The following is a 13,221-nucleotide window of genomic DNA, read 5'->3' as shown; positions in this document are numbered from 1 at the left end:
AATTGCTTTATTAAAATTTATTTTTATTTATTGTAAAAAAAAGATGTGGGTTTTTGCACACACAATAGTTGTGATCCTTGACTTGCACAATGGTGGAATGATGGTGAGTGTGTGCAATATAGTCCAACCAATCTGTGGATGTCTGGACTAGAACCCAATATTAATCCTAGCTCTTAGCAAGTATGCTTCCAAGGTAAAGGGAACACGTTTTTCATAGTAAAACTATCTGAAACTCTCATAGCACCATTACTCATATGGTCAAAGAGGAGAGATCATTCAAATACCCATCAACTGGAAAATGGATCAACAAAATTGGTTTTAGCCAGATAGTGAGTAGCACTCAACCACAGCAAGGTATGAAGTACTTAGAGACATTTCAATGTGGATGAACCCAAAACACTTGAAAAAGGAAAGAAGCCAGTATCCAAAGACCACATATCATATAACTCCACTTGTATTCCCAGGAAAAGAGAACCTACGAGAGAAAAAAAATGTGATTGCTAATACATCGGAGTCAAAGGACTGATGGAGGATCTCAGCAGATAGTCGCAGGGTTTCTTTCTGAGTTAATGAACGATCACAATCATCCTGTTGATCATCAATTTCCTCAAGCAGGCACCAGTAACGTCTCCTTCGTCCTAGCCCTTGAAATTTTAGAAAGTGCCATATTTAAGGCTCTTTCAGGGTCAGGAGAATAAGACCCATCATTGTTACTGGTTTTTGGCATACTCAGTACGCCACGGGGAGTTTGCCAGACTCTGCCGTGCGGGCAGGAGTTAATGAAATATTCTAAAATCATTTGTGTGGGTGGATATACAATTCTAAAGCCACTGACTTGCTGACTTCTAATTTCCTGGCATGAGATTTCCTGGCATGGGAACTCTGTCTCAGCACAGCTGTTGGAAAGGGAGGGCCCAGATGAGGAGAAGCTAGAACTGATGATATTGCTTGTTCCCCTTTGCTTACTTGGCTAGTCCCAGGGAATCTTTCAGCCAACAAGTGATTCTCTTTTTTATTTTTTTTTAATTATTTTTTTATTGAATCACCATGAGATAGATTTTGAGCATTACAATTATGAACATTACAAAATTGGTCATAATTGCATCTCAGTCACAATTTCCAACACCCATCCCTCCACCAGTGTGAATTTTGAGCACAAGTGTCACCAGTTTCCCTCCCACCCCTTCAAGTCATCCCCTACCCCAGCCTGTCTCTATGACAGGCACTTCTCTTCTCTCTCTCTTTCTCTCTTTCTCTCTCTCTCTCTCTCTCTCTCATTTTAGGCATTGTGGTTTGTGGTATGGATGCTAAAAGGTTATCATGTATATCCCTTTATCTGCTTTCAACACTCAGTTCTAGTCCAGAGTGATTATTTCCAACTAGTATTGTCATAATGGTCCCTCCTCTATCTTAACTACCCTCCATCTCCCACACAATTGACCAACCATTGACCAGTCCTCCTGGCCCGTTTTACCTGGCATTGGATATTAGTGTCATACTGTTTTATTTTGTTAGCAGAGCGGGTAGGGCGTTTGCCTTGCACGCAGCCAACATGGCCCACCTGAGTTCGATTCCTACACCCCTCTCAGAGAGCCCGGCAAGCTACCGAGAGTATCTTGCCCACACGGCAGAGCCTGGCAAGCTACCCGTGACGTATTCAATATGCCAAACACAGTAACAATAAGTCTCCAAAAAAATGGAGACGTTACTGGGCCCGCTCGAGCAAATCGATGAACAACGGGAGGACAGTGTTTGTTTGTTTTGTTTTTGTTTTTAATGAAACAACTGGGTTGCAGAAAGGACAGTCAGTATTTTGTGCACTGCAGCTGGGTGTCCCTGGGGGAATCAGTTCCTTTCTCTATAAGTGAATCTTCATGATTGACTCATATAACTTGGGACTCAGAAGAAAACAAAATGAAGGAACTGCTCTGTGCTGAGGATTCAAGGACAAGAACTGGGGACAGAGATGCTGGGGAAAGAGTCTGGCCCTAGGCAGAGATGAGGGCAATGAGCTAACAAAAAAGAAACAACTATGCTGTAAAGTGCCCACTGTGGGGTGCTGAGGGGTTCATGTATGATCCCTGGCACCCTGGGAGTGACCCCTAGCTATATCCCTGTGGGAATGGCCCTCAAGCACCACCACAAGCGACCCCCTATACCACACAAATGTTCTTTGTAATAGGGGCTGGAGAGAGTACAATGGGTAAGGCACTTGCTTTACACACGGCCAACCCAGGTTCAATCCCTGGCACCTCATATGGCCCCAAGACCACCAGGAGTAATTCCTAAGTACAGAGCCAGGAGTAACCCCTGCGCACTACTATCTGTGGCCAAAAAGCAAATAGAAATAAAATTTAAGACAAGGAAGTAACCACTGAGTTAGACTCTGCAGGAGTCCTTCCCTCCTGGTACCCCAAATCAGCCGTCGAACCCACCATGTTGGCCGTGTGCCTTGAGGGGGAGTTTAAGGGGGGCCTTTGCTTGGTTCTGAGGGCAACTGGCCCTGCACAGTCACGAAGGGGAAGAAGTGAAGGGAACTCAGGGCTCTTCGTGTGCCCTGGAACACGGCCCAGACCCCAAGGGTAGCGGACTTGGAATGAGTCTCTTCAGAAAGCCCCTGGGAACAGGACTGTGCGAAGGTACCTGGGCCCCTGGAGGTCACAGGCTGAGAAGTTTCAGAGAATGTGGGAGCCGAGGAAGGTTTACGGCAGCAGGAAGGGCCCCAGCCAGCCTCGGGGTGGCTGCCAGGACAGAGGGGGCTTCGAGGCTTCTGTAGCTGCCTCTAACCCAGTTTGAGGAAAGGCAGGTGGGTGTCAAGCCCAGAGATTCTGAGCTCTTTAGGTCAGTCCTTGGAGATGCTTCATGGCCTACCAAGACTGGAAGAAGAACTGATCGGGCAGCTTTACCACGACCCTGCAAAGTCAGGGGCAAACAGAGCTGAGACTTGGAGTGGGTGAGGCGGTGTTTGTTTGGTTTGGGGGCACACCTGACAGTGCTCACAAGTTACTCCTGGCTCTGCACTCAAGAATTGCTCTGGAGGTGCTCGGACAACCATAGGGGATGCCAGAGATTGAACCCAGGCAGGCTGCATGCAAAGCAAGCATCCTCCCTGCTGTGCTATAGCTCGGGCTGGCCTGGCCCAGCCCATCAGAGCTGAGACTTGTTTCTAGGTAAGCCAGAGCAGATGGGGAGGAAGCAGAGTTGTAGCCTGTAGCGCACGGGAAGAAACTGAGTGGAGGAAGCAGTGTGAGGACCACTGCCTGCGTCCCCTTCGGGACCAGCCAGAGAGTCCCTCTGAGGGTGGTTTTAGGGGCTGGAAGAAATCGGCCCCTCTCCAACTTCTTGCAGTTGCCCTTTCGTTACCACCTCTGGGAGGTTACCGCTCTGTTCCTTGTGACCTCTGGCAGCCCCCAAGGTCAGGCAGCACTTAGAAAAGGGACGTCTGCGCTTCAAGGCGGGCCACCATCTCCGCAGGCCCAGGAGTACCAGCTCCAGAAGCGTGAAGAGGAAACAGAGCCCGTTGAGGCCCAGCATGGTCTTCAAGAGGATGGACTTCTCCGACGGCCGCGATAGAACACACATAACACTCCCGGGGCAAGGCTCCCGGCGACACAAGAACAACGCAGGCACCTTGGACCCGTAGAGCTGGTACTGTCCCCCCAGGGCCGCCCCCTCCAGGGCCAGTCGCACCCCCAGCTGGACCACGTAGGCCCAGAAAAGCTGGCGGGCCCCAGTTCCCTGGTGGTCAGAGCTGCCTCCACCCTCTCGTGGCGTCTCCTCCTCCTTTAGCTTCCCAGACGCATCCCAATGCCAGAGCACGTGGTAGAAGGCGAAGCCCAGGTAGATGGCACTGGGCACAGCAACCAGGAGTATCTGGGAAGCCCAGAAGTGCAGAGGGGAGAGAGGGTGGGCCGCGTCGTAGCAGGCGACCTTGCAACCCCACTGCAGCGTGTTGCACGTGAATTCACGTTGATCGTGGCTGTAGACGCTCAGGCCCACTGTGGCCAGCAGCAGGACGCGGAACCCCAGCAGCAGAGGCAGAAGGAGGCGCCCCACAGGGGTGCAGTGCCGACTCAACTCCACCGTCAGCTGCCGCAGGAAGCTGCCACACATCCTGGGAGGCGAGGGAGACCCTGCTGGGGGCCGGGGCCTGCTCACGGGTGATGCACAGCCACAGTCAGCAGCCACCTTGCTGCTGGCAGGAACTGGAGAAATTCCCGGGTTCTGACTGGAGCTATTTCGAGTTTCTGTGTAAAAGAGCAACAGTGAGTGGGTGGCTGGCTCCTAGCCCCTCTCACAACTGCTGAGTGAGCGCTGACTCCTTCTCTCTTCCTTCCTGCCCTCACCTTTACCCTATTGCTCCGTGGGGGTCATGCTGCACCCAGGTGTGTGTTCAGTAAGTGAGCGGGCTCTCTTGCCGTGCTCATTCAGTGGCCATGAGCCGCTTCTCCACCCCCGTCTGCAGCCGCCACCAACAGACACATGAAGGAGGGAACAGGGCAGCCAAGCTGGTTGGTGATCAGTCGCTGTTTATTCGAATCTCCATTCTGCCATTTATTCCATTCTCCCCCTGTGATATTCCAATCTCACCGAGCACCTCATTCCAGTCACAAGGCCCCTCATTCTCATTTCCTACTTTCCCCCAGGCTAGTCTCCCATGCCTAGTCTCACAGCCTTAGTCAAGAGCCCAACTACCAAGGTTGGGGGTAGCAAGTACCTAAGTCAGATAGCACAATCAACATATGAAATCCCTTCCTTCTGGGGGAGCTCTTTAAGACAAAGATCTTCTCCTTTCCTTGGTCCATAACCACTGAAATAGTCACCTTAAATTTACTTCTTAACAGAGGGCTGGGGGAGGGATGAGGGGGTGGCAGGAGGGATACTGGGAACATTGGTGATGGAGAATGGGCAGTGGTGGAGAGATGGATGCTCTATCATTGTATGACTGGAATATAATCATGAAAGTTTGTATGTCTGTAACTGTACCTCACAGTGATTCATTAAAAATAAAAAACAAATAAATGTTTTAATTTTTTTTAATTTACTTCTTAATAATCTTTCTAGTCATTTTGTATGGACACAGTAAGAGATATATTAAGCTATTAGGATGGCTCTCCTGGGGACATCTCACTATAGATCCCAGACTACAGTGTTCAGGCCAGATTAGTCCTTCCTAACCCCGGCAGTGTCCTTGTCCAGTCACTTCTCTTTGGATCATGACAGAATTTATCCATGACCATGCTCTTAACTTATACGTTTTATGGCACTTGGCTGTCCCGATTCGATGCCAAGGTAGCTTACTCCTTGCCCTGGGTTCATCCAGTCCCTTTATCGGGACCCTGCTTTTGGGGTGCTAGGAACTAAGGGTAACCGAGGCACAAGTCAAGTAAATATGACAGATGCCCAGGAGTGAATATTATTTGGAGTCAATTAACTCCCAAGTTACAAAAGCATAGCATTAACTGTCTTCCTGTGTCTGTACAAAAAAAGGACATTGCTCTAAAGTAAACTATGCAAAGGGCATAAGGGAAAGAGAAAAGCAATATTTCACTTACAAATACAAAATCCAGAGTCCTTAGAAGGATCTGACTTTACAAGTCACAGAATCTGACTTGGGAATATAGGTGATTAACCGAGAAAGCAGAGCGCATAGAAGTTAAAGATAAACACAGAGAGGGGTTGGAGCGATAGCACAGTTTGGGTAGGGCATTCTCCTTGCTTTTGGTTGACCCGGGTTCAATTCCCAGCATCCCATATTTCTTCCAGAATTCGTAAGTAATTCTTGAGTGCAGAGCTAGGAGTAACCCCTGTGCATCGCCGGGTGTGACCCAGAAAGAAAAAAAAAAGATAAACACAGAGGAAAAGGAGCACCTTAGGAGCACTGTGATGGGTATAACCCAAAAAAAAAACAAAGTTCCCTGTGGCCAGGGAGAAAGGACAAACCAATGTTATCTATCTACACCCAGGAACATGCTCGAGGTCCTCTCGTTGATCGTCGATTTGCTCGAGCGGGCCCAGTAACGTCTCCATTGGAGACTTTGTTGTTACTGTGTCTGGCATATTGAATACTCTCGGTAGCTTGCCGGGCTCTCCGAACATGCATGCACCAGGAAATGTCCACCCACCACAGACAGGGAACATGCGTGCACCAGGAAGTGTGCACATGTGGACTGTACACTAGAAAGTGTGTGTGAGCATGCACCAGGCAACACCATGCATCAGCGATGTGCACACACAGGGAAAAGGCACCCTCTTGCTCCAAGCACTCTGGCCCCATGGCCTGAAATGCTTGGGGGGGTGGGGGCTCAATACTGGACTTTCTGCCATGGAGTGAGGTTGAGATTGGGCTAGCTTAGAGGTCTGGCTGGGGAATCAAATAAACAGACTGGGGGGTGGGCGTCAGGGCTCACTTTAATCTGACGTTCTTTAGTCTTGTAATTTTCAACCTTTGAATGCCATGGGCCAGCAGCAGGCCACTGGTAGGTGGTTGAATCCCACTGCTTTCTACCTAACCAGCTTAGGGAAGAACCTCGCCAAGAGTCCAGCAGAATATTCTCCCAAGGGTGACAGGGTCTGTGACCCAATCAGAGCTGTTCCAATGGGGCTGGAGGGAGAGTACAATGGGTAGGGTATTTGCCTTGCACGCGGGTTTGATTCCCAGCATCCCATGGTCCCCCGAGCACCGCTAGGAGTAATTTTCTAACTGTACCACTGAGTAGAGTTAGAAAATTCCTAAGTGCAGAGCCAGGAGTAACCCCTGAGCATTGCTGGGTGTGACACAAAAAAACAAAAACAAAACAACAACAACAACAAAAAGCTGCTCCAAAAGGAGCAATAAGACAGTGGAGAAGGTGTTTGTCTGGCATGCAGCTGATCTGGATTGATCCCCGGCATCCCATTATAGTCCCCTGAGCACCTCCAGGAGTGATTTCTGAGTGCAGAGGCAGGAGGAACCCCTGAGCATCACCAGGTGTGGCCCCAAAACAAAGAAGCTGCTCGGATCAACACTGGCCCCTGGACTCTGCTTTCCCACTGCTCCCTGGGGTGAGAGAGGCCAGGTCAGTCTTCAGAACTGGCCTACTCGGGATGAATGACGACCGGGCTACAAGCCCAGCTTCACCAGCTGCATCTCTGTCTGCTCAGCAGCCCGCTCCCACCCAGCCATCTGCAGCCCGACAAGCAGCCCACACTCTCGCCCCATTGCCTCGGGCCCAGAAGAACATGCAAGCATTTGGGTACACAGGGAAAGAGAGATTTGGCATGGAACATGCCATTCCAACTTCATCCCCACAGTGACTCCTTCGAGCATCTTAGAGAGAAGCAGCCCTGCCCACGTTCACGGCCCCACAAATGGGTCTTTGCAGCAAAATCCTGCAGACCAGAAGTCAGTGGTGGTACACGCAGCCCCCACAGGAAAGTTCTGAGGCCCCTGAGGAACCCAAGAAGACTGGATCTTTCTTCCAGAATTTGGAACAAACCGAAGATAATGAAAAGTAAATACCTGCTGGAAAGAGGGCCCAAAGCTGAGATCTGGCCTGTGAGAACACAGGGAACGAGCCATTCCACTTGTGGGCACGATGTCACCCAGAACTAGCCTGCAGGCCCCGGGAGCACCTCCTGAGAGGCCCCTAACCCCACACAAACACACACATGCACACATACACACACACACATACATACACACACAGTCACATGCACATACATACACACATACAGACACGGTAAATATGGACAAGATGAAACCTATTTCCTATTTTGAAAATCAGAACCAATGCCAACTCACCAGCTCACTTAGCAAAGGGGAAGCCTGTGGCCAAGTGAAGGAGCAGATGGTCAAGCTGAGATGGGAGAGACACCGAATTCAACTACAGAGCAGCGGCGCCCAGGGTCTAGCACCATCCAGTCCTGGATCCTCGGCTGGACCCTGTGGAGTGGGGCTGATCACTTTCATCTGGGGTGAGGCCAGGGAGGCGCCTGTGCCTGTTCAGATTCTGCAGCAGCGGTTCTGGCCTCTGGCCCTGGCATACTTCCCCTCCCACCCACAAAAGCCCAGCCCATCTCATTGTCCCTGGCTGGGGCTGGACACTTGGGGCTGCCCCCAGCGCCCAGCCCACAAGGACCACAGCTAGTCCTGGGCCACCTGAGAGTCTCCAGGGGTCCTGCAGCTCAAGGGGTCCCAACATCATGTACAGAGGGCTCATCCCAGAGCTCAGCCTGGCCCAGGACAGCCACACTAATTTGGTAAATTCCAAGTCCTGTTTGGATCGTTCTTCCAGTTCTTTCCCAGCAGTCTGGGGCCCCGGGGACCCAAGTGCAGGGAATTGGAGTCATTTCCAGAAGACTCTCTCAGTTCCCCCGTCTCAGGCCTGAACCCCCAGCCCTCTCAGACAGGCACCCAGAGCTAATCAGCAGGCTCTGCGGGGTCAAGAGGGAAAAAGCAGAGAACAGAGGGAGACCCCTACCCTGCCAAGGACCCGCCCTGTCCTCCGCCCCAGCTGGCACGGCCAAAGGATGCCTACTATGTACCCCTGGGGAGGCACTGCAATACCACGCCCCCCTCCCAACAGCCGCCAGAGGAGTTTCCTGTGTACCTGGAGCCTGCACACAGCTTCCCTTGTCCTCACTTCCTGCCTTCCTCAGCGCCTGGGGGGGTCCCCAGTCTGTTCCAGTCAGTCACAGTCCCCCTTAGGCTGCCCCCCAAACAGGCCTGCAACCTGTTCCCACAAAAGCCTACACACACCTGTCAGCTCTGAGCACAGTGAACAGAGGGAACCTACAAGTTCCTGCCATCTCCAGGGGGCCCCCCACTACCGCCTGAGTTCCCTCTTCATTCCTGGTGTCCTCAGGGAACGGGCAAAGAATCCCAGAGAGCACAAGACTTCACCTTCCAGAGAAGACTTCCTGTGTGGAGCAAGGGAATCCAGCTTCTGAGAGAGCCCCAGTGGAGTCTCACTCCCCCCAGAGGGCTGCAGTGGACTTGGGCAGTGGACTCTCCAGCAACGCGAGAGAGTTTCTTGAGTTATGAATTCTGCAAGGGCCAGAGAAATTGTCCAAGTGACCGGGTGCAGGCTCTGCACAAGGGCTTCGATCCCCAGCATCACATAGCCAGGTAACCTAAACACCAAAACCAAATCAAACCCAACCAATCTCTGTGTGCCCCATACTCTCCCGGCCAAAACAGTCAAAGGACAAGTTTGTTTGTGCAAGAGAGACAGAAAATAAAAGGGAGAAATTGCATGTGTGGGCTTGCGAGTGCCGGTGTCTGCATCTGTGTGTGGACGGGCACCTGCGTGTTCAGAGGTGGTTGTCAATGTGTGCCTGTGTGTCTGCATCTGTGTGTCTGCATCTGTGCATGCATCTGTGTATCTGTCTGTGTGTGTCTGTGTAGATGTTATAAAGTATGTCTCATAAAATTCCCCTCCCCCCAAAAAAGACTATAGTTCATAGGCTCTAAGTTTTGGGGTTTTTTTTTTTTTTTTGCTTTTTGGGTCACACCCGGCGATGCACAATGGTTTCTCCTGGCTTATGCACTCAGGAAGTACTCCTGCGGTGCTCGAGGGACCATATGGGATGCTGGGAATCGAATCCGGGTTGGCCATGTGCAAGGCAAACACACTACCCACTGTGCTATCGCTCCAGCCCCAGCTCTAAGTTATTAAGGATTCAGATCATGTCATCAGTTCACCCAGAAGGAAGGGAAGAAAGGAGGAAAAGGGAGAAATGCAACAGATGAAGAATATGGAAAAGCCCTAGGCAGGATGGGAGGCCAGAGCCTCCACCCCAGGCCCACAAAGATGGACACTCTACGTGTGATGCAGGACCTGATGGCCATTGTGCCGACAACACGGATTCAGAAGTTGGGTTTAGGGGCTCTACCCTGAGGGCTCTAAGTTCATTTTGGGGGGTGAGGCCGGGATGCAGATTTGTTTGGGGGTCAGGCTGCAGGCTTGCTTGGGGGGATGGGCTGTAGGCTTGTTTGGGGGGACAGACTCCAGGCTTGTTTGGGGGACAGGGTCAGGCTGCAGGCGTGTTTGGGGGGTCAGGATTCAGGTGGCTGCCGCTGACTGGAACAAACAGGGGACACCACCTACAAACAACTCACTTATGAGATGAGAGCACCACACGTGGCTGGATGAAAAAGAAGGTGGAGCAGAAAGACAACCTGTCACACCACTCCAAAGAGCAGTGCACGCTGCTAAATCAGAGCAAAGTCCAAAGGGCCACAGCAATAGCACAGCGGATAGGCCTTGCATGTGGCAGCCCCAGGTTCAATCCCCGGAACCCCTTATACTCCTCCAGGCCCGCCAGGAGTGATCCCTGAGCACAGCACCAAGAGTAAGTCCTGAGCACATTCAAGTGTGGCCCCACAAGATAGTTTTAAGAGCAAAGATATTTCCCAGGATCAAGACATCGTTCCAGCTTTTCGGAAGTAACTACTTATTGCGGGAATCCCGCATCAGACACAGCCAGAAGCAACGTTTCCGAAGGCTGGAGCACAGGACACCAGGCAGTGAACCAAAGAGGCAGAGAAGAAGCAGGCTCTGGGTCAGACGCCCCCCCCCCCCCACCTCAGAACTCTGCAGGCCGTCACGCCCCAGGGACCAAATTTCTTGTCTGGCCCTCTGCAATGGGAGTGGGAGTGAGGGTGACCCCCTCCCCCAGGGTCAGGGAACAGGCACATGTTTCAGAGTCTCATGAATGTCCCTGATTCCTCAATGACTCCATTGATCTGGGTCCAAGGCAGCTGGATGAGTGGGGTGATGAGGGAGACAGCGGCGAGGGCTGATGTCTGGGTCCGGGTTTGAGGGGGGTGGGTTTCGGCTTTATTGTGTCTAAGCTCTGACTGGAGTCCCAAATTGCTCCAGTACAAAGACTTTCTGAGAACTGGGACCAGCAAACAAGCCCGGGGGAAGGAGAAATCTCATCCCACCTCTTTATCCTCCAGACAAGTTCCTCCTTGTTCCTGCTCTTGCCACAGCCTTGGCCACACGCCATGGCAAGCCACGCAGAAAGGCCACGCGGGGCCACGGCGAGCCACACAGAAAGGCCATGTGATGAGGGGCAGGCAGCTTCTACCCCAGCAAGGATGAGGGAACGGCCTGGAAAGATAGGATTGGGATGGAAGCATTTGTGGCCCTCTTCGTCACTCTGTTCTGTGGACCGATTGTGAGGTTTACTCTCCTCCTCCCTCCCTCTATCTCTTGTTGGCTGCCACACAGAGGACAGACCATTCTGTGTCGCTTCCTCTCCTTCCCACTAACTTCACTCCATATAACTTTTTCCACGCTCATGACTTTTTCTGTTGCTGAGTTTTACTAGTGTTTTATAAATCTTAGTAGATATCATTAACCTTCCAACAGATGAGCAATGGAAAAATATTTTCTCCCTGTCTTGCGGAGGTGTCTTATTTCCGCGGAGGTGTCTTATTTCCCCATCGTGTGGATGTCTTTTGATTCTGGTTATAGTTTATTTTGCTGTGCAGAAGCTTCTTCAGTTGATGTCATCCCATTTGTTTATCTTTGCTTCCAGGAAAACGCGTTTCTGGTCAGTATGACAAAGACTTGGCAACAAATTTAACTCAATGAACCGCTGACACAGAGGTAACACCCTGCTTTTATTCCAAGTTGAGCCTGTCTGCTTCATTACCAGCTGAGGTTCTAGAAAATTTTCCTTCTGGAAATGTCTTCCACAATAAAGATTAGCCCTTCTGGGACCTATCATAAGTGGAGAGCAACCAAAAGTGGGGAGGGCACTTGCCTTGCTCTTAGCCACATATGGCCAACCCAGGTTCAATCCTCGGCATCCCATGTGGTCCCCCACATCCCGCAAGGATCTCACTGAGAAAACCCTCTGAAGAACATGGCCCACGCCTCTAGGGCTTGCAACCCTGGAAAACACAAACCTCTGACAAGTCCATAGTGAAGGAGAGAAGCAGAACATGCAAGCAAAAAGGGGTCGGTGAGATAGTATTGCATCAGGAACGTCGGTCAGTCTAAGGGGCTGAGGCGGAATGTAGCAGCTTTGTTTTATACCTGCGTTCACTGAGTCGAAAACGGACTTGAGTCATTGGCCCAACACTGTGGATGCCAGACCAGCACTGGGAGCGCCATTGCCAAGGAAAACCTCACCCAGCATTGCAGCCCCAACTCTGCCTCAAAAGGTAGAGCCTCTCCCCTGTGGGCAAGTTCCCAGGGGCAGCAGGAACTTACACACTGGCCACTGTAGCTGGCCCAAAACCAAAGTGAGGTTCCCCACTCGGGGTGCACCACACTCTTTCCATCAAAGGTTCACCTCTGTGTTCATCCAGAAAAAGACTGGGACTGAGCAGGTCTGAGCAGAGAGTGCAATTTTCCCCAGGCCACAGCTGTGAGCAAACGCCACAGTCAAGCCCACCTGCCAGTCACATTTCAAAGCAACCTCTACAACCTGACACTGGAAACTTCAAAACTCCCCAGTTTTGAGGCCAGGCAGATGAGCTTGTTTAAATGCTCCTATTGAGGAATCTCAGAAGAGAGCAGCATGCTACAGAGACGTCTCCCCACCCTGAGCCAGGCTAATCTCATCCGGGCACCTCGGAGGGCAGCAAGTGTGTCCCTCCACCTGCCCCCAAAAGAATCCCGGCAGCTGCAAACCTCCAGAACCCAATCGCCACCACGCTCACAATCCCCACATGCTCATGCTGAGCCCCCACACATGAGAATAAATCTGCTGAAAAACCCAGGTATGCGGGACTTGTGACTGAAATCTCCAGGCTTCACAGAGCCGGGAATGAGGACCACCCCCATCTCCCTGCCAGTTTCCTGACAGGCACACCTACAAACTGCGTCTGGGCGCCACTGAAGTGTATTAATGGCCATCATCTAGAGACTCACAAATTAATCTCAGAAGAGAGCAACATGCTGCAGATTTGCCTCCAGATCCCAAAATCACCATCTAATTTTAAAAGTTTTAACACCAGTTCCAGCACCCTATGAAAAAAATTTAGAATTCCAGGAGTGCACAGCTGCTTTCACAGTCACGCAACATCTCATACAATTATGCCACTGATATACCAAGATTAGTACACCACATTTGATGGGGAGTAAGGTAGAAGACAACCAATCTTGATTTTAAAAATTACATATGTACCTACATATGTACACATATATGTGTATATATATTAGTACACAAGATTCAAAATTGATCTCTAATACAGAGGTTTAATGACTCCGAGATGAGATA

The 13,221-nt window shown here is 51.0% G+C and overlaps 1 protein-coding gene across 1 annotated transcript; it reads right to left on the bottom strand.

The window, feature by feature from the left end:
- GJC3 (gap junction protein gamma 3) lies at positions 1-7,958 on the bottom strand. The gene is made up of 2 exons (XM_056128541.1): positions 7,784-7,958; positions 1-4,247 (listed from the first exon to the last, which is right to left on the bottom strand). The coding sequence occupies exon 2, from the start codon at positions 4,111-4,113 to the stop codon at positions 3,307-3,309; it is 807 nt and encodes a 268-aa protein (XP_055984516.1). The 5' UTR covers positions 4,114-4,247; positions 7,784-7,958; the 3' UTR covers positions 1-3,306.
- Positions 7,959-13,221: the final 5,263 nt, after the last annotated feature.

This window comes from Sorex fumeus, unplaced genomic scaffold (assembly GCF_029834395.1).
Source record: "Sorex fumeus unplaced genomic scaffold, SorFum_2.1 ptg000064l, whole genome shotgun sequence".
Classification (NCBI taxonomy): Eukaryota; Metazoa; Chordata; class Mammalia; order Eulipotyphla; family Soricidae; genus Sorex; species Sorex fumeus.
Note: the sequence above shows the minus strand (reverse complement) of the source record. Positions and strands in the feature narration are given on the sequence as shown.